Source organism: Nannobrachium achirus, assembly GCF_963921795.1.
Source record: "Nannobrachium achirus genome assembly, chromosome: 7".
Lineage (NCBI taxonomy): Eukaryota > Metazoa > Chordata > Actinopteri > Myctophiformes > Myctophidae > Nannobrachium > Nannobrachium achirus.
The window spans coordinates 50,244,414-50,272,064 of record NC_137816.1 but is presented as its reverse complement, the minus strand read 5'-3'; the positions used below and the strand labels follow the sequence as shown (position 1 = coordinate 50,272,064).

The 27,651-nt window shown below is 39.5% G+C and overlaps 1 protein-coding gene across 1 annotated transcript in view; it reads right to left on the bottom strand.

Annotated features, from left to right (window-relative positions):
- pcdh9 (protocadherin 9) overlaps positions 1 to 27,651 on the bottom strand; it is a gene marked incomplete at both ends in the record, with an annotated part of 305,191 nt that overhangs the window by 211,083 nt on the left and 66,457 nt on the right. The window contains one exon of the mRNA XM_080729603.1: positions 6,070 to 6,171. Coding sequence (XP_080585729.1) covers positions 6,070 to 6,171 — 102 coding nt within the window. The remainder of the gene's footprint in view (positions 1 to 6,069; positions 6,172 to 27,651) is intronic.

Sequence of the window (27,651 nt, the reverse complement as noted above, 5' to 3'; positions counted from 1 at the left end):
TTATTGAGTACTTTCAGGTGTTATGCAAAAACGCTGAAATAGGTTTCAAAGCTGCTGTTATTAGTGTGGATCTACTCATATGCAAATTTTGGCTTGGAGAACTCGCCAAAAACATTTTTAGTTGAGTTTTAAAAAGGCATAAATTCTCTTCTTCGTAAACACTGATTAACCCTCGAAGCTCTAATTTGAATCAAAGTATTAATTATGCATCTACTGTATTTGCATCAGAAGTAGCTTACACGGTGGGGGAAAGCATAAATACTGAGAGCTTTGGGATTCAAGTTTGCCAGATTCTTCAAAAAGACTGACGTATAACATACGGTACTTTGACTGTATCTTGCCTACAGGGATGAGAATCAGGGGTACAAAACTAAAACATATTATGACAAATCTGTGAACTCATGGGCAGGGCAGGCTTCTTTCCAATGTGCGCTGGCACTCACTGTCTCCGTGAACATCATGCAGTTTCATAGTTATTGCAGTCAGAGCAGCTCAAAGTACATTACATAGTACTGCTTATCACCCATGGCAAAGAGCACGAATCATAGCAAAATAACAATTCCTATTATTTAAAACAATACCATTGTGAATATATTAACAATAGTTTAAATAATGACTGATAGAATCTTTATTTTCTACAAAATTGAATACACACTCACTTTGAACAGTACTTCAAAATGATGGATAACCAGTAACCAAACTCAATTATTATGCAGGCCATGGTAAAAATCTAAACATTTATCCCCACGGTATCATCTTTCAGAATGCTGTGTATTCATGGTCTGATGGTTTTGACGATCAAGCCACGAATTTCATCTCTGGAACACGTTGCCATCTTCTGCTCTGCTGAATATGCCATTATGTTTCCCTTGTCTCACACTAACAGTGATGCTCAGGAATTTCTTATGCAAACAACATAGCTACAAAGCTATGCACCATGGTACAGTAACCCATGAGGAATCTACACTGGTGATCCATAACTCTGCTCTATAATGCCCAAAACAACGGCTGTCTCACATACTCGACAGTATATATAGTAATGTATATTGTATTATTCTTGTTTATTTTATTTTTTCTTGACATTCAATGATGGAATTGAGATATACCGTACCAGTCCCCTGTGCTGTAATCTATATCATCTGAGCTGTGCACGTTCACCTCAATGAAAAACTACTACTGTTGTCAGTGATGCCCCAGACCACCAACAGAATCACCTCTGTCATATCAGCTAATACATAAATATAACTGAACACAGCACACCACCACCACCACAGTCTCTTTCAAATGACCACACACTGTCACTGTTAATAGATGGGAGTGTCAGTAATGCTGTGCTAATCTGATTATCAGATTTGGTCAATAGATACATTTCAGAGAATAATACATTTATCCCATGTGTAAATGTCCTAATTATATTTGTCACTGGCTCGTTTTCAGTTTCTATAATGACGCTTGTGGGGATTGTTTTTGACAATGTGCCTCGAGTCACCTTGCTGCTGAAGCTGGAACGTGACAGAATAAATCTGCTACCAAAAAGAAAATAACAGTTCATTTTAGTAGCGGGGGACGCAGTCCAACCTCCAATATATGAAATCATCATAAAAGCTTGATTACAAATAGATTACAAAAATAATGGGTAGCACTTTATAATGAAGTACCTCAATAAAGGCTAATTAACAGCTAATAAGGCACTTATTAACACTGAATTAACAGCTAATAAGGCACATTAAGTCCTAATAGTGCATTTATAAACCCTTTACTATGCACTTATTATGAGATCAATTAACACTAACAAATCCTTAATAAAATCTCTATTATAACAGTATAAACAATTAATTAAGCCTTTATTAACACTTTATTAGGCAATTTAAAGCCACCTATTCTAAAGTGGGAACACATCGGGTACACCCACCACTCTGACATGTCGGTTGAGTCCTAATTGTGCATTTAGAAACCCTTTACTATGCACTTATTATGAGATCAATTAACACTAACAAATCCTTAATAAAATCTTTATTATAACAGTATAAACAACAACAAGTCATTAATTAAGCCGTTATTAACACTTTATTAGGCAATTTAAAGCCACCTATTCTAAAGTGGGAACACATCGGGTACACCCGCCACTCTGACATGTCTCCTTTCCGACATGTCAGAGTGGCGGGTGTACCCGATGTGTTCCCACTTTAGAATAGGTGGCTTTAAATTGCCTAATAAAGTGTTAATAAAGGCTTAATTAATTGTTTATACTGTTATAATAAAGATGTTATTAAGGATTTGTTAGTGTTAATTGATCTCATAATAAGTGCATAGTAAAGGGTTTATAAATGCACTATTAGGACTTAATGTGCCTTATTAGCTGTTAATTCATTGTTAATAAGTGCCTTATTAGCTGTTAATTAGACTTTATTGAGGTACTTCATTATAAAGTGCTACCAAATAAGGCTAAGCATCTAAAAGCACCAATACTGTATCTACAACCAACTGGACCAAAGTCGTTTAAAAAAACTGACATTGCCATTCTTGGAGCCCTCTGATATTACAAATGGTGCCTAAGGGTGATGCAACAGGAAAGGGCAAGGGAGTCATCAAAATAAGCAGTGTACCTACACTATCCAGGGAGCACAAAAGTGTAAGGTTTCATGGCAATCCTGCCAGATTTGGAGACATCTTATGTGAAAGTGGACATTTTGACCTAATGGTGGCGCTAGAGAAACATGGGACATGAGATCACAAAAAGGACTGGGGAGCATGTTTATATTTATGTTTGCTTATTTAGCATTCAGCATGATCCGAGTTTTAAAAAGGTGATTGTTGATTACAACATAAACTTCAATCTCAATAGGCCTATCAAAGGTTCAGTACACATTTTGCTGTTGTCTATCTAAGACTCTGATTACCTAAAAACACAAATCTAAAATCCACAATCATTTAACAGTCTGCACATAATGTATGGAATTGGTGATTTCTTGTATCTCTCCTGTCTCCGTTCAGCATATTGGTACATCCAGTGCATTTGAGTTCCTTGTTAGGCGACAAGAGATCTCCATGAAAGTGAAACGCAAATTCCAATGCAACCCAGCCAGTAGTTTTCGAAAATATCTATCCCCTATGATGAAACAATGACCAAATGTGAATACAGGTATAATAATATGACAATATTATATTTCAATTCCTATTAATAGCACACGGTTTACCAACATATAAGTCTATTGTCTCTCTATACTGATTATTACAGTAAATTAATTTGATTTAACTGTAGGTGCAGTTCTAACCACATGTCTCCAAATATTACTAGCCTATTTAACAGATTGCAGACTGTACTTTAAAAGACACAAACATAAGGGAAAACCTCAAACAAGCTACAGTACACAAATCAAATCTTGGCTGGTAAAGTGCGTCTATGGTTTAACAACATTGGTTGTAGCTCTAGATTCTCATAGCAAAACCCACATGTTTAATTTAATATTAATGTAAGAGCATGCAATTCCACTAGGCATACAGCTGCACATATCAAGGAGGTGCATTAAAACAGCTTAGATGAAACATCAAAAGCTGAAGAAACAAAAAGAAAAAGATATATTGGCGGAATTGTTTTCATTTAAGTTAAATAACGTTCAGTGACAAATCTGTAGGTATAACACTTGTTCCAATATGGAAATTCAATTGTAATAGATATCCCACTGTAAATAACATTGATCCTCATGAGTCTGGGGACCAACAGATTGGAAATCTCTCATTAAATGAGTAGGACTTGTTCAGTCTATGTACTGTAGTGACATTTTCCCACAGCCATGTTGTGAGAATGAAATACACTATGGGCTGCCTGTACTCCCGCCTCACCCTGTTATATCTTGCATCAGGTTGAGCAACATACAGTAATATGTTAAGAGTGTAAGGGTGCCTCTAATGCACCGTGGAGTGCTCAATACTCAGACCAAAAACTTCTGGAGGAGAGTATAAGCTCAGCCAGCTGTGCCTTTTCACTTTAGATGCATCCGCACCAGCCCCTCCCATCCCATACAACAACTCCCTGACGCACTCCAAATGACAGAGGAAAGGAAATTATCGAACACCAATACAATAAAGCTGTCTGGTAACTTAATAGGGCTGCTGAGTAGGGGCACTGTGGCCATCTTGCACTGAGGCGATAATGAGAGTCATCATTCCCTCTTGGGTTGGAAAAGAAGGGGCTCCTCTGTGGAAATTGTTGTGTCCGTGTGTATGTGTGTATGCGTGTGTATGCGTGCGCGCGCGCGTGTGTGTGTGTGTGTGTGTGTGTGTGTGCGTGCGTGCGTGCGTGCGTGTGTGTGTGTGTGTGGGCAAATGTGTCCAGTGAGGCCCAATAACCAAACAGAACAGTGCTTTAACGAAGCCACAGTGAGCTTCCACTGAAGACTGCTTGCTCTCTGAGAAATTCTATTCGTTAATGCCAAAGACCAAATATTGACTCGGTGAGCCTGAGGGAGATGCAAAAGTTAGCCTGTTTCATTAATCATATCACAGATCCTAGAGGAATTAATGTTGAAGAATATAGCTCAAGTTAATGTATTCAGACTTACTGCACATCCAACAAACATTTGTTAAGAGGCACCATGAAATCTGCATTCATATCTCTTTAGACTACTAGTATTTTCATTTTAATAAATGGCAGTGTTTAATGATATATTATATATATATATATATATATATATATATATATATATATAGCTGAAATGTATCAAAAGTAAAAAATCTTTTTTTCCTTCCGTATGAAACTAACTAGCTTTTATTCATCTCGATATACTGTACTATAGAGATGTGGAAAAGGAGGAAAAGCAAGATCTCCCAAAAAACACATAGATTCCAAAAGTTTGAATAAATATTGCACAGTGCAACTCTTTGAACTCTGGATGGACTAAACATGTATGCCTTTTGTGACCAACGCCTTGCTTATACCACCCTCATGCTGTGACAGCCAACAACAACATAAGAGCATCGATGGAAATGTAAAATACATCAATTGAAGAGGAAAAACGAAAAGCACAAGAGTGAAATGATTCTCGAAAGTTATTCAAAGAAATGGACATCTCCCAGTGGATTCACTTATGTCCATGGTAAAGCCCAAAACTCGGGGGAAACATCGAGGTTCATCACTTTCTGCAGGCTATTCCATACAGAAGGTTCAAAGACCACGAGGGCTTCCCTAGGCAATCTCTGTTTGGGCATTAGGGGCTGTGAGCAAAACAGAATCTTAGGCGCATTAAATATACCGACATCCAGAATTCTGCTTTTTGAATAAATAAGCGAGATGAAAGCAATGCAAAAATTGGTCTTCTAAATAAAGGAATGCCAGTGACTAAGCCTGTGCATGTGTAGAAATGGCCATCCAGTCCTGGAATTCAATGTGCAATGTGTAAGAGCTTTACAGTTTGCAAAGAATTTCAACGTCCTGGAACTGGAAGATTAAATTAACTCGTCCTATAATGGAGAGGGAACAGTGTGAGACTCCTGGTTTTCAAGAAGCCCTTTCCCTGTTGATATAGTTAACTATATATTCGCAGTATGGAGGAGAAAAAAAAGAGTAAAAAAAAAACTAACGTCATTAACAATCACTAGCGTGCTAACACAGGATAGGAATGCAAGGCAAACCCTCCCCAAAGAAGATCGGGACCAGCGTTTCTAAAGTTTGGAGGTATAATGAGACAAAAACATATTACTCGAGTAAAAGTGGCATGATTATCGGTGGTGCTTTAGGCCATGGTTATAATGATGTTGTTAGTGGAACATTTCACAGCTATGAAGATGCACACAACATTTTAACATTATATAGGCAGTGACTAAAATAGAGCAGGATCAGGATACAGACATTATCAGCCATGCACAGGTTGATGGAAATAATGAATAATGATAATAAAACCAACAGAATCACAACTTGAACTGGTTTTCATCACCTGTTGCTGAGTATAAACAAGAAAGGAACAAAAGTGTGATGTGTCTGGATTTACTGAACTGATGAAAGATGGAATCAATGCCATGGTAATTGCTTTAGTTTGTTGTTTCTTTAGAAACAGGACCATTAGTACTCACTAAAGGGGTGCATGGGGTCCAATATTCAGGGTTCAGCTCGGCTCGGGGACGCAGGTCCAGATATTCAGGGTTCAGTTCAGTTCGGGCACGAGTTAATGTTCCCTTCATGGAAGATTAAAAAAAGGCCATTAGCATCACTCTTTGAGCGGTCTGGTAATGGAATAATGATTTTTCTTTTTCTTTCATTTGTAACAAGTTTGTTAACTATTTAAAAACACAAATTCAAGTAAATGGTATGTATTTAGTATTGTGAATAATGCATTATGGTTACTATAATCAATATGATTATCTGTGTTGTGTAAGATATGTAATTCGATATATTGTATACTATATTGTAGCTACAGTACACAAATACAAGTATAATCAAGGATCTCAATTTTGGATTGTATGATCAAATAGTTAATATATAGGTACTTGTGGATGGAACATATTGTAATGTTTCTGTCAATTTCATAACCCATCATAGTGCATAGCTTTTTTCATAAATGTTCAAATGATTTCAGCATGAAAACAAGTCTTCAGTCAACTCAAATCAGTGCAGTATTAACAAAACTAGTAGGTCTACAGTATGTTTTTCAAAGGGGGGCTAACAAACGCCACGTGAAAGGGTCCAACATTTATCATTCTTCACCATTATTGGTACACCGATTGAGATAATTCAAATGTAACCAAGAAAAAAGAAAATCATACCACATTTTACACAGAAAAAGATATGGTGTAAGTGCCTGTTGGGAAATGTTATACTCTAAGTCTAAGCATTGGAAAAATCCACTTTCTCAGTATTCTTTGAGCCCCCCTGGCCTAAATGACAAGCAAATGGAATGGACTGAATCTGCTAAGGCCCACAGGGTCCATGATGTATACTGTAATTATCTGCTGATTCTTAAAATGGCCGTGTGTAATGAGGCTATGCTGCATGAAGCCCTAGGAATAAATCACTGTCTTTAACTGACTTCCAGATGACCAACAACAAAACACAGCCCAAATGGTGAAGAGGAGGGGAGGGGTTATCTGGCGGTGGCACGGTACAGGACCCAGCTCTGTGCTGCTTATCAGTCAAGACCACATTGTTAACCAACCATGCTTGAGACACTTATCTTTCCCCTAAAATTAGTCGAGTCGCTTGTACTAATTTCCTTTTTTTTGTCTGTTTAAAGTGATGCTCCGGTACTTGTCCACCAATTCATTTAGTTATCGTACACAGGTGAAGACCTTTCGCTGATGTTGTATTAAGCTTAACTTTGTCGGTTGGCAACCAGCCAGAACTGCCCTCAGACTGTCTGTTGTGGTTGGCATGTAGCCGAAACAGACTCCATCGCCTGGCCCCCACAGATACACGTAAACAAACGAGCATCTCTTGCACACACTCACACAAATGCAAATATAAACATTTCATGGTAAAGTGGTGCATCTTAGCAATATCCAAAAGCTTCTGCGTCTGATATGGCATTATAAACTTAAATTGCAGTTGAGGAGAGTTTAAATAATATAATTTGTATCGTATCTGAAATAAATGTGTGTGTACCAACTACCAACTGATCACTGCGCAAGGTACTGTATTTAAATAATTCCCTCATAATGCCTCACTTCAATAATCAAATCCATCATTCATCATTTGTAGGCTATTAACATGACATGGATGAATACTCCATTCACGCGTTCAGAGTTGTAACCAGCTCCAGCAGCATGTATAATTATCAAACTAAATCTAGCTGTATTTAATGTATGTGAATCAATTGGTTTTACCTTGAAAAGCTTGATGAAAACAAAAATTACATGATCACTGACAGCAGTGAGTTGTGCTACTCTTACAGATTCACGTTATCCATCCAAATGCTACAACACATTGATTTTCCCTGCAAATATCAGTAATGCTTATTATGAAGCCCATGTCCACAATGCATCATAAAAATACTTGTATTATGCATTATAATAAGCTTATAACAGTGTAGTGTAATTGCAGTTATAAGCACTCAAATATTCATAATGCTTTTAAACCAATAATCATCAAGGTCAAGTATCATAATTCTTCATAATTGCTGTGACATCACAGGTGAGATCACAGTGGCGTCAGATACTCAGAGCAGGGATCTCCATGTATGGGCATAAACAGGTGACATCACAGTGATGTCAGTCAGATACACAAATCAGGGCTCTCCATATATGGGCATAAAAGGGATTCTGTTAGGGATCTCCTAGTCTCTCAAGAACAGCCTAACTGAACTCGAGTTACAACTGAGCTCCAGTTATGGCTAGCCAGATTGGGGATCTCCATATATGGGCATAAAATGGATTGTATCCCAGATGATACCCTGTTAGGAGAACCAAAGTAACAGAAGATGGCCAAGACAACCCACATCTGTGTGGCTGGTTCTACAGACAGGGATCTCCATATATGGGCATAAAAGGGGTTGTATGTATGATGTCAGATGTCATAGACGTCACAGGACTTTCACATAACAAATAACTGAGTAAGCATATTTGGGGTCTCACAGCATATCTCCAGTACTGTACATGGATCTCCATTATGGTACCAGGGGTCTCCATATATGGGTAACTGGTCCGATATACATGACTGGCCAGATGGCCAAGACATGGCGCGACCTCGCCCTTTATGGCGAGGTCACATGTCGCCCTTAGGTGTCTTACAGGTAGTTAGATTAGAATTAGAAGTTAGATTAGATAACAAGGTGTAGGTAGGTGTACAGTAGGTGTACTGGTGTAGGTAGGCTATTTTATCATTATTGCTGTTACGATGTTGAGGAACCACAACCACCAAATGTCAACACATTAACCACAAACCAGAACTACCAAGGTATTTTGTGTTAATACGTGAAGAATGTAATCAGTTTGGGAATAACAAACTGTTGCGTTTATCAGCTCAGGTAGGCCTACTGTATGGGCTGCCAAGCACCAGTACTAACTACAGGAAGAGTGACCTGCTAAAAGCTGGCATTGAACATTGTTAATGGTAACTACTGAAGGCAAAAACCAAAATGTCTCTTACAGTATTATCATTATCAAGTATTACAGAGATATTAGAATCATTTGATGATTTGATGCCAGATTTTGAAGAGTCGTAGACAACAGATTACCAACATAATTTGTCAAAAAGCTCATACATCAGCTAGGCTACTTATTTTTAGATTTTGACATTTTTTTTATCTGCATCGGCTGCATAATTGCATATCCCAAAGTCATCAAACGTTTTCAACCATGATGTGAATATGATGAAGTGTAGTGTAATGACAATCACTTTACCCCTCCATGTAAAACCTCATTCAGGAATATAAAATGACGGTCCACACCTCAATCCTGGAAAAAACATGAGCTGAAGGCAATGCTTTGCAGTTTCAGTGGCTGTAGTTTCATGCCAGTTAGTAAGGCTTGTTAACATCAAATGAAAAAACACTACACTCTTGACTCCCATGCAGAAAGACTCAAATTTAGGCATTTAAATCGGGGATGTCAGGCACACGCACGCACGCACGCACGCGCGCGCGCACACACACACACACACACACACACACACACACACACACACACACACACACACACACACACACACACACACACACACACACACACAGGGCTGGATTCACTAAGCCATTTGTGCAGGATTTGAATGCGGTGCATTTTGCTCACAGAAAGTGTGTGGAGTTTACCAAGCAGACACTGTACTGGAGCTTCAAAGTGCAGTTTGCCCGGAATCTATCTGAGACAGGAAGAAGTGTGCTCCCTCTGTCATACATATGCATTTTAGTGCAGATCTGGCAAAAACATAGGTGTGGATGTTATAATAGCTCACTGAGAAATAAGGCATCCACGATGCCTGCTGAAGTTCTACATTACTGAAACATTGCGAATAAGCAAATTATTATGAGCTTATTTTTCGGTTTGCAGATATTTCTTACTTCTGTCATTATCCCGCTCCCGAGACCCATTTGGGTTGGATGAGTACTCCAGTTAACCTTTTTTTCAGATATTATAATAGAGCACAATTATTTGAGTTCAATTCACATCACAGGCTCTCGAATATTAACAGAATAAAGGAAAATTGTGGGAAAGAATATGTATTTTATGGCTGCTTCATTTGACATTGTATCCTCAGTGAACTTGCCATTAAACGGAAACACTTTCATGTCTTCCATAGAAGCTCAATGCAACCAGAGGGAGGTTCTCGGAGCAGATTGGTATAAGCTTTAGCATGTGTAAATTCACTTTAGTAAAGTACTGTAGCTAGTTCCATGCAGATCGTAACTGCTATACATTCTCTGACCAGCAGCCCCAATGACTGTGCTTCTCTCCAGACCTTAACTAATAAAGCACACTGTGTTCTTTTAGAAATGAAGATAACAAAAGAAAAGAAATGTACTGATTTGCTAAGTTACAGTGGTATTTGGGCCTACAAAGAGTCCAATAGCCATCTAGATTTTGTATCTTACACAAAGGATCTGGAGTTAAATCCTCAGCTTTCAGTGACATTGCCTATCTAATACAACAGTCAGATGTAGATCACCCAATTTCTGCTTACGTAACCAGCCAAACAAATGAGTGCACTGTTGCCCATGGCAAAGAATATGCTATTTCAAATCAGGAAACAGGGTGCTAAGTGAAGATGGAATAATGTTCTTGTAAAATCAGCAAGTGAGCAATGGAACAGCACCAGTACCTTGGTCCCAGTTACGTGCTGGGCCACATCTGTCCAGCATCGTGATCAAACAAGAATGATAAGATTATTTCTATTGTTTCTGTCTCAATATGCAGGGAACATAAAAGGTTGCAACATAAAAAAACATGAAATGCTGTCTGTCTGCGTGCATGCGCACACAGACACACAATTAGGAATTGTTATTGACAAGGAGAACTACAGTCCTCACCATTATGAAAGACATCAGAGAGACTGTGGAAGTAAGAGATCAATGGAACCTTGACTCTAAAATGAAAATCAAAGGAGACGTGTTGAGAGTTTCAGTTCATGACTTAACCCAGCTGTTCTTCTTGGTAACTCCCATATGTTATCTGTAGAGATGGCCCGATCAGGGTTTTGTCTCAGATACTGATCTGAGTCATTTAATATTGAGCAGCTGCCAAAACCGTGTCCCAAACCCCCCCTTATTTATTTTTTATCTCTCTTTTTTTTTCTGTGGGTCTGTTGATATAAGGTTACCCAATGATAGCATTATGTTGTGATAAATACTGCATGCCTAAAGCCCCTTGGGGAACTATCCTCCTGGTTGTCAACATTAAACCGTTTCAAATAAGCAATCTAAACAGGAATGAATTGAATTTATTTGATTGGAGAATCAATGGATTCTCATCGTCAGTTGTCGTGGGTGAAGTTGTGGTATAGAGACAGACTGAAAGACGACCCAGGCTGTGTCCTAAATGAATATGGAGAAATGCTTCCTGCTAAGGCAGCATGACATCATCAATGTCTGAACCACTCAGATGTAAGGGTATAATTCTGCCTGCCAATGTGCCTTCATTTGGCAGATTTTGAAGGTAGCATCGAAGTATCATTCAGAGCATACATGGGCAACTGGCGGCCCGGGGGCCACATGCGGCCCCCACCTTCACTTAATGCGGCCCGCAGGTTAATATTGGAGTACTGATATATTATTGATTTCAGCTGTTACAATTCCAAACATGGAGAAAATGACCGGCTTTAATTACTTCAGTCTATATTAGTAGCTAAATGACTAGTATTAAAATGTTATTGTATTTTTTATGAACAATGTATTTATATTTAAGTTCATAAAGTTAACATAAGAACATAAATACATTTGAAATTTTAAAACAAAAGAAGAAGAAAAAGGTTACTTTTTGGGATTCCAATAAAAAAATAGCAGATCTACAAGCTCAAAACGCGTCGCAGGGCGACGCGTTTTGAGCTTGTAGATCGGCTATTTTTGCTATGTATATGCATTGTGGCCCTCTGGAGTGAGTGTGAAAATGTAGTGGCCCTCTCCATCGTCAAAGTTGCCCACCCCTGATTCAGAGTGATGTTTTTTTCTTTAAAGCTGGGAGCGAAATTACTCATAAATGATTGGTGCGCATTTTACTTTACTAACGTAACGTCGACATCCTTTCAAGCCATGGGCCTCGTTGCCATAATAAGTGGATCGGGTGTTGATCAGACGCCATGCAGCCAATACCGATCCATCACGTTGATTGGGCCCAATGCCAATCTTGGATATTGGCTCGGAGCATCCCTAGATCCCATATCTGAATAATAGTCCTGTTGATCCAAGCCACTAAAAAACTGGTTTCTGATGCATGTTTGTGTGACCTTATTCATGCTGTCCACTGTGTATACAACTGATTTCTTTAACATTTCCATATGGATTTCTTTTTTTTTTTGGGTGGGGGTGGGGGCTGTAAATGAGACATTTTCAGCACTTTCATCTTATTATACATCTTTAATATCATCTAGATGTCTGTCATCCATCTAATGAATGGTGAACATTCACTGCTAAAAGACCAGAGTGTGAGATGATTTATTAGCATCTCACCATACATCACGCGTGAGTACTGTGAGAAGTGGCAACATTATAATTTATCATCTATCACTTCACAAGATCAGAATGGCTATGGGGAAGCCTCGGTTGCAGTGTGATACTGTCATCGCTGACAACAGAAATGAGCTCTATGAATAAAATGGGTTATTGAGTTTGATTGAGGGCTGGTTGCTTGCTAGCCCAGACTCCTGTGCTCTTATAAATTGCACATTTCAGGGATGCACAGAATAGTAGGATGTCATTATTGTACCGTATGACATACATAGGGTATTATGGCAGGGTGAGATCAGCATCACTGCACTCAATACTCCCTTTGTGGAGATCAAAAATAATAATAATGCAAAATGCCTGACAACACAAAGATAGATAGATAGATAGATAGATAGATAGATAGATAGATAGATAGATAGATAGATAGATAGATAGATACTGTATATAGATAGGTGATGTTTTTGTGTCAGAGGTGATGACTTTTTAAACCCCATATACAAAAACCAAAATGTAATAAAATATGAGGCCAGAAAATGCTGATAGCTTTGCAAATTGAAACCAGCATTATATACTTTATTTACAGTCACAGCCACTGAACACAGCACGGTGCGGCAAAGCAGCTTTCAGTGGCTTTAAAAGAAGCTTTCCTGGTGCAGGGCTGTTACAGAGACGACTGAATATGTGTGTAATTGTTCCAGGGGTTTGGTCAGATTTGTAATGGTGAAACGAGTAAATGGGTTCACTAAATCTTTATGGCCAGCACATGAATGGAAAGAAGAGCAGAGGACCTTTGTAAAGGCTCTGTGGACCTGCAAAGCTTCAGTATTGAACTTGTTTTTATACAGTGGTCTGTGAAGATGATTTTCATAAAGGGATAGAACATACTCTCTAATTAGCTTCACCATTAGACTAGACCTGCCAAGCGTTCCCAGCCAATGCAGTCCTTTTGGTTGCCTTTAATTACATCAAAGAGTATGTATGATAAGATTCACTTCTGAACATCAAGCATTGTATACACACTATGGGAAAAGAAAACGTGATGTCCATTTCATGATTATTTCATGAGATGGAGTCATCAGCTAAAAGGGACAAACACAAGATTATGTGGGTGCTACCTTTAAGGAGCCTGAAAGCTATACTTATTATCAATGTGAGAATTGGTGGAGCTCTGTTTCTGGGTGCCGGAATGATGGTGGTGGGTAAGAGGACCAAGATCCTACCAACCTCCTACAGAGGCACCACTGAGAGCATCCTGACTGGATGTAGAACTGCCTGGCAAGGGAACTGCACTGCCCTCAACCACAAAACGCCGCCGCCAAGAAAATCTGTGGATTTGAGCTTCCCTCCATCCAAGAAATATACACCGATCACTGTGTCAGTAAAGCCCGTAGGATTTACAAGGACCCCGGCCACCCAAACCATGGAGCTATTGCAGCTGCTCCCATCTGGCAAGTGGTACCGCAGCCTCAAGACCTGAACCAGCAGGCCGTGGAACAGATATTTCTACCAAGCGACTAGGCTTTGAACAACAGACACTAAAGGCTTGCTGCCTGTGCGCCTACTACACACATACGCACGCACGCACGCACACACACAGAGAGGCAGTTGTGCATAAACAATCCCACATAAATGATCAAACAACTTTACACTGATGTGCACATGTATTGAGGCAGGACTTACAGTATGCACCTTAAACACGCCACTGTATTATTTAAACTCACCTCACAGATGCAGGCACCCAACACTTTAAATTATAATTTGGATTATAAATGTGCACACATGAACTTGTGTTCTTGCTGCATACTGTTGCTACGCTGTCGAGGAGCTGGAACCAAGTAATGATTCTCTTGTGTACCTGTTCTGTATATGAGATGTAATAAATAAAATGTTGAATGTTCAATTCTGATTAGACCTACACTTAGATGGAAATAGTGTTCACGCTGCCTTATTGTACATTGGACTTACTGTGACTGAGTGCATAAGATGTTGCCATTTGCCAAATAGTCTTTGCCAACAACATCAGTAAAAATAACTAGTATACAGACAGACAGCAAGGCACAGCTCATGGATTTATATATTAAACCACATAAGACACTAAAATAGCAGAATTGCCCACCTACAGCCAGACAATGCAAAATGACACATGCCATCAAAACGCATGAACTGAGCACATACACATACTTGGCATGTAAAGTAATCATAGTGTAGCCTAATAAGGGATTAATACAGAAAAGTCCTCATGCATAGTCTTGCATAGGGTTGTTTACTCTGCTTGCTTCCTGTTTTAACATGCAAAATGAATGACATCTACAAACGATAAGCAGAGATGCCGAAAATGTAAATAAGGAAAGTTATGAACCACCCCGAAATAAATAAATAAATAAATAAATCTGTACTGCTTTCACAGGTGCTCATGTCGTAATCAGATGAGCTATGATCCCCCTGCACCCTGCTTATTGGTACTAGTGGAAGTAGTAGAAGTGACACTATATTTTAGTGATGTTATATCTCATAGAATATGAGAGTATGAAGTTTCATGGTTGACAGGCAGGGGGACTGAAGTAAAGATGGCAATTAACGAAATGGCCATGAAAGAACCCCACTTAATCCAATCATCTTAGCAGATGTGTTGTGCTATAATATACAGCCATGAGCATATTCCACTTACGGTAGCATTAATAGTTAACAGTACAGTAAAAATCAATCAGGGCATTATCTGGCTTGTCTCTTTGGAAATCCCCCACTATGTGCTAATATATGGTGGCCATAATCTGCCTTTGCTAGCTGTGCTGTCTCCTCGACAACCCCGCTGACTTACAACCTGCACTGTGGTAATGCAAATTAACTCATAAAGTGGCCCTGTGTGGGGAATTTCCCTCTGGACGTTTTACGGAGCTTAGCTCAGTGGTGTTGTCCGTTACTCCATCTCTAACGCGACCAAATCCCTTGTATTGACTTTGTTGCTCTTTACATCTACCTGCATCGCTTTGATTTCAGTGTTGATTTCGTCGACTAAAACTATGACGAAAAATGTTTGTTGACTCAGTTTTTTTCACTGACGAAAACAAAATAAAAACAAAATTAAAACTAAGCTGTGATGACTAAAACTAAGACTAAATATATTGACAATTTCGTCAACAAAATAAAAACTAGACTAAAACGTTAGGGAGGGACTAGTGGAGAAGAGAGTCATTTTATGTTTGGTTGATCTACAAGCTCACAACGCATCGCAGCGCGGCGCGTTGTGAGATTGTAGATCGGCTATTTTAAGTGTAAATCACAGTCATCAAGGCCTGCCAAAATACAATTCTACAGTTGACTAAATCAACAGTGGATTTCGTCGACTAAAATCTTATGATATTTAGTTGACTAAAATTAGAATAAAACTAACACTGTTCAGGTGACTAAATAATGACTAAAACTAAAAGACATTTTATTCAAAAGACTATGACTAAAACTAAATCAAAATTTGCTGTCAAAAACAACACTGTTTGCTTTGCCAGGATCCATGACTGAATATTAAAAGCAGATTCATACGAACGTATAGTTGCGTGCCGACGGCGCACACTGAATATATCAGATTTACAAGCTCACAACGCGCTGCATCATGCCACATAGTGAGTTTGTACATCTGCTATTTTCAGATCCTTTCAGCCATTCTCAGCTATTGTCAGCGTGGCATTCCACAACCAAGTATAAAACAGGCATTAGCATAATTGAGAGAAACATGAGGACCACACAATAGAGGTGTGCGTGTATGTGCGTGCATGCATGTGCGTTCGTGCGTACGTGCGTGCGCCTGTGCCTGTGTTTGGTGGCGACAAGGGGCCAGTGGAGGCAAGAGTGTTGTGGAAAATGGGGGAAAAGGGAATGGGGGGATGAGCAGGAAAGGATAGAGCACCACGGAGGGTGCTGGTAACTTATTTATAGTAATCCCTTCAGACTGCTGTGTGAGAAAAGCTGTGATTATTATTCTTTGATTTGAAAAGCGGTGCACTGATTGGCCCCGGCCTTTGGTGGTGGCGTTAAACTTTATGTTTATGGGTCCCCATGCTAAGCTCGTTTTCCACGCTTCCATTTTCACATGCTAAATATTGACATTCCATTTAAGTTGATGATGGCGGCTAGGGCTTTTTCATGACAGAAAATGTAATGGAAATGCATGCAGAGTCTGTGGCGGTAAAAAAATATCACCCAATTACGGGGACAACTTGGCATAGTTGCAGAGCAAAGCTGATATGCATGATGCACCTCTGCTTTGTGCAGAGAGAACAAAAGCGGTGGGATTCATCATACCCCTTCCGCCCCCTCCACTCCTCCACTGAATTAAAAACACATTCAAAGCGAGCATTCTCTAATGGAAAGCCCACTGTGTGTGCATGCTGACATAAATTAATTTAGAGATTATGTTTGATATGATAATTAATTACACAAGTTTAAAAGTACCCCAGCTACATGTAAATTAACACAGACGCAAACATCCAAGCGTTTTCAATACAGGGGACTGTGAGCATGGTTATTCAATGAAGGTGCTTTGTGAGTGAAATGGGGAAACAAATTAGGTTTAAGTCCTGTGGCTAAATAAATAACACCGTGATCAGTTAAATGGTGGAGAAGGATGACAGTATGAAGCTGAATGGGGCCGGTCTTGCTGTTACGGTTTCCCTCTTGAGCCACAGAGAAGCATTGATTCCCTGTGGCAACTTGTCCTTGTCATTCCAGTCAATGCCGAAGCTGGCACAAATCATTCTCAACAACCACTAATGGCTTGGAGGAATTCGGCTTGACTAGTAGCAGAATTCTAATAAGCAGATTTTTTATGAATCTGGACTGCAGGGACCATAATGCACAATAACAGAGAATTCTCAAGAGAATGTACCGAATGTATTAGCAATTATCTGTCGTTAGTGTACATCTAGAATGGCTTCTGATCAAAGACGTGAAATTAAACTGAAAGGGATGGAGAGGTCAAATTCCGGCGTAAAACCGTGGTCATAATAGTAAGTTGATTAAACGGCCAAGCAGCATTTTGTTAATTTGTTTCTACGGCCCGACGGCCTGGAATGGGCCCCCACTTCGGCTAACTTCACCTAAGACAGGCTAACTCTGTGGACAGCTCAAAACTCATTTATTTACCTTAGCTTTTAGTTAACTTTGTGCTGCTTTTTCCCAACCTTTTCATTTCTCCTATCTTAACTGTTCCGCCCACTACTGTTGTTGTCTTTACTGCCTTTACTGTTGTTTGCTATTGTTATTGTCTCCACCAGCCGAAGGCATGGGGGAGAGTATGTTTTCCCCTCCGTCCGTCCGTGTGTGCGTCCGTCCGTGCGTGCGTCCGTCCGTGCGTTACCACCTAATCTCAGTCACCATTGGCCCGGTCGCTGCCAAAATGAGCACACACACTCCCTGGATGCCAAATCAGAACCTCTGACCCACATTTTTCAAATGGGCCTGTTCTAGCGCCACCATGAGGCCGATGTTCGCAAAACACATTTATGTACACTACTCTTACAGATTTTGTCCAACAATCCTACAAATCGGTAGGCAGTATCTCGACAGTCATGTGATCAACATGGATCTGTCCGATTTTGCATATTCCATCCTGATTGGCTAAGATTGGCTTCCAAAGTTTGTAGGATTGAGCCGTTTGGAACAAAATGCCTCAAATCACAAACGTAAAGTGCAATTTTCATGAAATCGCGCACACACACATTCCCACTAGCCCGAGGAAGAATTTAAATCAGCCTCATGGTGGCGCTATAACAGGCCGATTTGTGGTTTTACCTATAACTCCACCGATCAGTGTCAAACTTTGTACACGCACTCCCTGGAGGCCAAGGAAAAACCTTTTCACTGCATTTTTCACATCAGCCTTTTATAGCGCCACCTTTGGGCTGACTTATGTAAAACACATTTTTGGATATTACTCCTTCAGATTTTCTCCAAAAATAACACAAATCAGTACACAGTATCTCTATAGTCAGGTGATCAAGTCTGATCCGTCTGATATTTCATATTCCATCCTGATTGGCTAATATTAGCTTCCAAAGTTTGCAGGATTGCTCAGTTTTTGAACAAAATGCCTCAAATCATCAACGCAGCTTGCGATTACCGTGAGATTTGCCACACATATTCCCACTATGTCAAGGAACAAATGTTACCCTTTTCACATTGGCCTGTTATAGCGCCACCAGCAGGTAGACTTTAGCAAAACACATTTTTGGAACACAATGCCTCAAATCATGCATGCAGTGTCCAATTGCCATGAAAGGTCTAAGGTGAAGAACATATGCCACCCTTTTTACATTGTACCTATTATACAGTAGCACCACCAGGACGCCTGGCCTGGTGCAGACCTGTGCTCGGAAGAGCACTGCTTCTAGTTATTATTATTATTTTTAGTATTATTATTGCTATGCTTTGCTTTATTGTACTGTTATTATTGCTTTCCTCCTTTTTTTGTGAAGCAATCGTGATGTTGTTTTTATATATGTGAAGCACTTTGAGCTGCAGTCTCTGTATGAAAGGTGCTATATAAATTAAGTTTATTATTATTAGTAAACAAACTACCTTGTAGATCTTGTAGATCTGCTACTTTTACAATATTTGCCTCTTTCTTAAATTATTTGACAATTTGTCCAATGTTTTTTAGGTATTAAAAAGGTCTTAAAGGTAATTAAATTGCCACTTCACTGTCATCTGGGGACCTCCCCTGGGGTTCTCAACCCACATGAAGAAATAAACAATGGTGTTTAAAGTACTTGAAAGCCATACTTGATATCTCTAATATCTTACTTGATAACTTGAAAGATATTTTCACTTAGTGCGGGAGTGACACGTCGGGAATGGGATTCGAACCCGCAAACACGCTGTCAGGCTGGCATTGCAGCCTAGGGTGCCTGGACCAGCGTGCCAGCGGTCGTGCCAACAGGCGAGTTTTGAGTGCATTTCATCCATCATATGCCATCCATGTGTAGCTATTTCTGAATTTTTAGTGCAAAAAAGAATTCTCCTTCTGCATCCATTAGCTTTTGAGGGTATTTTCTCCATATACCATCTGCTACATCTTCATCCACTTGTAGATTGTACACAGTATGTTTCATTTCATTCGTCATCAATAGCGTCCTGGGCTGGCCCATGTTTATGGGTCACTCTGAACTGATGGTTCAAAGCCTGAGCATTATAAATAACTGGCATGGAAATTATGCTCTCAAACATCAAAAGGCATGAATGCAGTATGATAATAAGTTACCACTAGAAAAATATTGTTCCTTCGAAACAATTGTGGGCTCGCTTCAAGCCAGAAAACAATGGCTATAAAAGCACAAAATGTCAAGATCGCAGGCAGTGCTCTCTTTGACGTTACTGACGTCAAAGATTGGTCCATTTTGTTCCAAAAATGTGTTGTGCAAAAGTTGACCCGCTGGTGGCGCTATAACAGGCCAATGTGAGAAGGTTGGTATCTGTTCCTTGACCTATTGGGAATGTGCTTGCAAGATTTCACGCACATCCCAGGCTGTGTTCATGATTTGAGGTGTTTTTGGCTTTGGACACTTTATCGCTGCTTGCAGCTATATTTATTATTATTATTTTATAATTTTTTTGTGTGCACATCATAGGCATGTTAGATAAAGGTCCTTAGATTGCGTGTAGAATGTTTCATGCAAATTGCAAAAAAAATCCTAGAATAAAAACGGGTTTAAGCGTTTTACAAACTGCTCAAAATTATATAGCGCCCCCCTTTGGCCATTTGGGGTAAGATTGGTTTCAGTGATATTTGAACTAACCCTCTACACTATTTTGTCATGAAAATGTGACTTTGCTTGTATGTTTTAGAGGCAGAAGAATAATTTGCATAAAAATGCAATATTGTTTGAATTATTTAAAAAAGCATGTTTCAATGTTAAAGAAATCCGATCTGACAGATCTTTAGATATCGGTCCAAAGTTCACGTAAAAAAAGTTTTGTGCACGTGACGCGAAAATTCCAGAATAAAAGCGGGTTTACGCGTTTTACAAACTGCTCAAAGTGGCGGAAAATCGAAGGGCGGAGCTTACTTAACAACGACACAGATGTCTTCCGCTTGAGTCAAAGCACGCGTGTAACAAGTTGCATGTCTTCAAACGAAACGAGTCATGACTTATGCCCGTTTGAAGTTTGAATTTTCAGACGCTTTGTATAGCGCCCCCCTTTGGCCGATTGGAATAAAATTGGTTTCAGTGATACCTTGACTAACCCTCTACATCTTTGCCAAATGCCATGAACGTGTAACTTTGCATGTATGATTTAGAGGCCGAAGAATAATTTGCATAAAACTGCAATATTTATTGAATTATTAAAAAATTATATTTCACTTTAAAAGAAATCCGCCGAGATTAGTTTGACCGTATTGGTCCAAAGTTCATGTGAAAAAAGTTTTGTGCGCGTATCGAAAAAAACCCAGGAGGAGATAGATTTTTACTGTTTTTCATATAATTCCGAATTGTGGGAGATCTAAAGGTCAGAGGTCAAAAGTCAGAGGCTAAAAGTTGTTCGGCATGAGGAGACGCATACGTGTATACAGGTTTCATGCCTGTACCTCAAACACAGCATGAGCTATACCTGTTCAAAGTTCGCACTTTCGAAGGCTTCCTACAGCGCCACCATTTGGCCGATTGCTGTAAAAAGTAATAGAACACTTCGCCACTGTAAACTGAACACATTGATGTTTTTATTTTCATTTTCTCACTAAGTATGTAGGAGTAGAAAGGAACCGAAAATCCCGTCTACTTACTAGATAAACAAATAAATAAATAAATAATGACAATATCTAAAGTGTGCTCGCCAGGTACTGGCGAGCCCACAATAATGGACATATATGTCCATTGCTAGTATGAAGCAGGCCATAATAAGTTACAATTTGTTGTGTCCCATACCACACAACAAACGGCCATGCAGTTCTAACCTAATGGCCCTCTGCCTAATATAGCTGACTACCCATGACCTACAGTATCACTGACCCTCTCTAATGTACAACATTACTGCTCAATAAGAGAAGGCAACGGCACTGTGGTCCAATGAATTTATACTCCACCCATCCTCAACTTTATATTTATTTTGTGAAACTACATCTCCCCACTGGTGTAGAACTTCATCTCAATGGGGGCCTGGCTGTCCTGTTGGGCCTAAGAATAGTGCTACCCAAAGAACTTTCTGAGAAGAGCCTGAGCCTGTACAAAAGGAAAGGAGATCGTTTTCGCTTTGCCTCTATGAGCACAGTTACTCGGGGTAAACAGATCTTTTGAGTAGACAAACTTTCTGGGCTGGGTGAATGTCCTTCATAACAGCAGCCTCATACACCTGCTACGATAGCAAGGGATTCAATGTGTCTCGATGTGACATGGCTTGCACTTATTAATATCTCCAATATTCTCATTGAAATTCTCTTTCCTTTGCAAAGCACAGTGCTATGCATCGCCACTTCATCTTTACATCTTTTGAATCCTTAAGAAACACGACAAAGAGCTTGACAAATGATGACGTGTACTTTTGGGTACTTGTCAAATCAGAGGAACATGTCACACCACAGGCAACAGCAGAGGAGAAAACTGTTTTATGCCACTGTTGTCTTTACTATTAATAACTTTGTCACATCAAATTTGCCAGGAGACACCCGGAGACATCCTGACTATCCATTTTGGATATTACTATTTTGAATATTTCTAAGGTGCACACAAGCTGTCTGACACCTGCTTGCTTTGCAGGTACTCCATAGCTGAATCTGCACACAAATGTTCATTTCCCTTCCTGTACAGTAGTAGCAGTTGCACAGAGTGTAGAGAGTAGACTGACGATGCCATTTTATTTATAGTACACTTTTGTGTTCTTGTGGCCAAATGTATCCCTGGCATTTGTACACACGTGGGCCATATCTATCCCTGTCAGGTGGTCAAGCTTGATTCTAACACATTATACTGTAACACAGAAACCCAGGGGGGGCTGGAAAATGCAAGTAACCATGTCAAATTTGTCTAACTCTTCACGTCCCAAATAGCCTATTTACATTAACCCAAATACATTTGTAATTTCTCTCTCACAGTTACATACAAATGCTGGATAGTGACACAGGTAGGGATGGGATGATATGAACATTTCATGTCACAATTATTGTGACCAAAGACATTGCTGTGTACGATATTATCGCGATAATCAAAATATCCCCAACATCCATTATACTGGGACAGACAATTTGCCAAAAAATGGCAGATCTACAGTGAGCTTGTAGATCGGCTATTCTTTGCCAAAGATATTTGGTAGAGAGTGAAAAATCAAGTACAGTATGTTATTTCCAGGTCCGTTTTTTAAATGGTACCGGATCCCAGTGCATGGAGGGAGGATAATTTCAGGATAAATTTAAATCTCTACGATACAATTATTGTTGTATAGAGTGTTTTTTATCACGATAAACGATAGCGATTATCGTCCCATCCCTTGACACAGGCTTTCCATCATTGTACAGACCTGTTTCAATATGTAGTGGCAATATCCCGCAACTGTACACAGAGAGATCACTTATTCTTGGATAGCTTGTAAATATATATATATTTTCTTCACATTCATATTGTACTGTAGACCGGCTATTTCTGAAATAAAAAGTTCAGTTGTTGGAATTCTTTCAACTACGGCTTAAGTGGGTTAGGGTTAGGATTTGCCTGCCGCACCAGCTATGCTCAAATCCATCCAGAATAGAACCAACATAACTGACTATACAGTATAGTCGCATGGCCCATGTTTCTCAGTATTTTACTTTACCCTACAAAGTATAATAGTATAAGTAATATCATTTGTACACTGTAGGAGTATAGATAGAGGAGAATAGATAAATGAACAATGAGAATGTTACTGTGTATAATTAATATGTCCCTATGAGCAGAACTTTCCACAGTCTGCTAATGCTGACTATAATGTAAATGGTCTCTTATGTTTAAATTAACATCTTATGTAATGGCAAGTCATTGGGCCTCTATTTCAAAGGGAATTATTTCCCATGCTGAATAAAGACCTAAGAATAATATGTGCAATATTCAATATACAGTATATCGTCGTTGTCGGGTGGAAACCTTGTATCTCCAAGTTTCAAATGTGTACGTTCTTTCGCAAAGTAACGTCCTGCTTCATCATACAAAGCCGTCGCACAAAGAAAACAGCTGATCTACAAGCACATAACGCCTCGCGGTTGTTGTGTGCTTGTAGATCGGCTGTTTTCACTAGTTTAAATTATTTTTATAATGATAAATGCAAAACGAACGGTTTTGGACATACAAGGTTTTCACCCGACAACGACGATATGATATAGAAATTATTTTGAATGCAATAGTATAAGACTATAGATACATTTTATTATTAAACAATGTATTGTCCTTATCATGAGTATTAAAACACAGACGGAGGCGAGATCTTGTCCCAGTGAGTTCTGGGGGAAGTAATAGACTTGAGAGCAAAGCTGCCTGTTAAACTGAGAGAGAGAAGGAAGTGACAGCTGTTTCACAAAGCTCTCAGACCATCAGTGCACAACAACGAAGCACTGTATGGCTGCGAGGGACAGCCTTTTGTCTTTCTGTTCTTCATATCTCCAGCTCCCTTCCTCTGCTGTTGTCTCTCCAATCTCCTCAGAGTTGTTTGAAGGCTCCAGTACCCCACTGCTCTGCTTCAACACTACACAAAGCACTGACAAGGCTGTTGTTGCAATTGAAGACCTGCCTTGAAGTCGACGGATATTCCCCCTCTGGGAGGAGCTTACCTTTCATTTGTATGGATGTAACAAATGATTAAAAAAAGAAAATAACAATTTCCAAGGTATACCTTTGCCTTCAGACACACAGTGGTTCTCAAACATTTCGTATGTCAAGGGCTCCCAAATTGATACATATTAGGCTGCGGACTCCCACTTGTAAAGATCTTTGCGCCAGGGACCCACATAAGAGAAGAGTTGTGTTGTTAGATTCGATTTAGTATATTTCTACAACCGTCTGTAGGTGGGGAGAAAACAGTGGATAGGGCTTACAGTAAGTGTTTAAAGTGTTCCTTATTTTTCTGGGGACCCCCTGGAACACCATCAAGGACCCCCCGCTTTGAGAACCATTGCTTTATACACTGCGGCAGGATAATGTAGGACAATGGAGCCTGAAACTACTACTGTATGCGTGCTCAATTCAATAAGGTACATTATTCTTTAACCAGTTTGAAAGGTGAAATAAGGATGCTTCCTCCCAGCGATAACTCTTACTAGGCTAAAGTATGCTCTATTTCTGAGAAAGCTGACAGGAAAGTCTTAATTCTTGCACAGCCTACAAATGGAACATAGCACACACAAAATAACCTTTTAGGATTTTCCCCCACTTTTTAGTTTAAACCGAACCCTCTTTAATTAAACCAAATTTACGAGGGAATATCTTGTCACTTCAATTTTCTTTAAGTTTTACGTTTTTGCAGTTGGCAATATTTCAAGCGGGTGAAATCTCTCCCTTATTTGCTCAGTGCAGTGTACCCTACAGTAAGTACATTAATCAAGGCACGGGGCCTGATCAGCCATGCCGCCACAACAGATTGCAGTGGTATACAACCAGATATTGTGCCTGCTGAGGGTTGTAATCTTAGACGCACTGCCGAGAAGTGTTGCAGTCTTGCTTATTTGAGACCCATTGTGCCCTAGATTGTTTGTGTGACACATACTGTGCATGTAATTGTCTGTCTAAAATATTTCACAAGTCTTTTATAATGCACTCTTCCATCGCCGATGCACAGTGGTAGCCACCACGGTGCTCCCCCAGCACGCACCTGTCTCCCATCTATTTGTTCTCTATTAGTTCCACACTGGCCACTGTAGCTTGTTCTTTATTAGATGCAATGAAGTATAACAAATATTAAATGAGTATAAGTAATGGGTACCCCCTGTAAATCTGGGAAATAAATGGGCATGAATATCAGTCAGTGGACAATGTTTGCATGCACACTGACTGACAATAACAGGCCAACTCTGACTATAGTTAAAAATAGTTCAAATCAGACTAAGCACAGTACTGACCCAGATTGTGGTAGTTGGTGTGCTTATTTACATTGATGTGAACATAGAAGGCAGTGGTTCAGACAAATCATTGTTACATTTCCCATCTGCGTTTGATTGTGTGATTCTCGGAGAATAATCTTTAAACAAAGGAATGTACTCCAGGTTAGTGGTATATCACAATAACTGCAAGTTGCAACCATGTACAAGTTTTAATCAAACTATGATCCAAAAACTCAATCCCCGGCTCCTCGTGGCTTCGTGTCGCAGTGCCTTACATGACACCCAATGTGTGATGAATGTGTAACGCTGCATGATCTGAAAGCATTGTTTCCCAAACAGTGGGTCGGGACCCATTTTTGTGCCGTGGACCCATTTTTATGGGTCGCGAATAAATATAAAATGTGTTTCTACAATGTACTATTATAGTAAACAATAGCTACAGCTACAGGTAAATGTACTGTACTTGGAAAAAATAATGTGGATGTTTTTACATTATTTGTATTATTATTATTTGCAACCGTAGGTCGCATTTCATGTGCGTCAGTCAGTCACTCAGTCATTCACGCCTCGTGTCACGCTCCATATATGGCCAAGACAGAATTCATTTGCAAGTGTGACTTGCGTCATGGCAACCACACTTCAAGTGCACGACATTCACACTGGTTATCATGAGACTGACATAATATGTCCAAGTGTGACACTTGGACATAATTGTGTCAGTATGTTGTTTCAGTGCCCTTTAGGGCGAGGTCGCTTCTCGCCCTTAGGGCTATTATTATTAGTAGTAGTAGTAGTATTACTACGAGCAGTTTGGAGGCGAGGTTATGATTATCTCTGAACCACAGCACATTCCACCAGCTTATTCCACTTAACAGTTCTACTGCCAGATTTATTATTTATTTATTTGTGCTGGTGCCAGTAAAAAGTAGCTTACCTTTGCGATGTTATAGAAAATTATCTATGGATGATTTCCAAAAATAATCGTTTTCAATGAACACATATACATGTACTGTAGCCAAACTGTCGGCAGGGGGAAGCCTTATGCAATGAATGGATGTGAAATGGCCCTCCCCTCTTTCCGTCGTTCAGAGCATAGAAATGCATAATCTAGATCAGGTCCACAGAAAACAGCCAGGAAGTGAATTGGACACCCATTGATGTTTACGTGTGGTGGAGATTTGAAAGCAGCAGGGAGGTGTTTTTTACTGGACCTCTCATGAGCTTACAGTCATCAAACAAGGTAAAAGAACGGCCGTTCGTATTGGCAACACGCCGTCAGAATTGGGACGAGCGTTAACGCTCGAAACGGTAAAAGAGTTAATCCAGCCTCTTTCCTCTTTTTGTGATTTTCTTGCTTCCAAAATTCCAAACGGCAAATTGAAAAGAAAATTTGAAAGATGTTGTCATATTTCCTTTTACAGTTTGCAAAAGTGACATCTCAGATATATGCGGTAGAGTAATTGTTAGTCTAGACATGCTAGCGCTCAAAGAAGTTAATGAACGGACATGGAAATAACCTTGGATGAAGATTGTCCTTATCTTTGAAGCTTCTAAAGTCATAAAATAAGTGATTAAATCCTTGTTTTTATATCATCTCTGATAGCTATTACACCATTAATATTAATGAACTTTTTGGTACAGCAAGAGAGGGCAACTCAACTTCATCTGTGTGTCAGTAAGACGGCCACCCATAACTCATGAATATACAAATCACCAGTGATCTTGCAAGAACAATCCTATATCCAAACTCGGTAATGAATCACGACAACGGCAGAACAAATAATATAATCTGCATTGACTATAATGACCTCTCTTTAGTGCCTATTCATCTTCTATTTACTACCTAATTATGTTGTCACAAATCTAATGTTAGGTTGCCAGAATCAAGGGAATTAAAATGGATTTGCTGTGCAAGGCTCAAACAATGCATATCGGTGGTATGCACAAAGTTAGACTTGTTGCACAGTTGATTAAAAAACAAACAAAAATAAATTCTGAACTAGTTTTTATAATCATTCATAATAT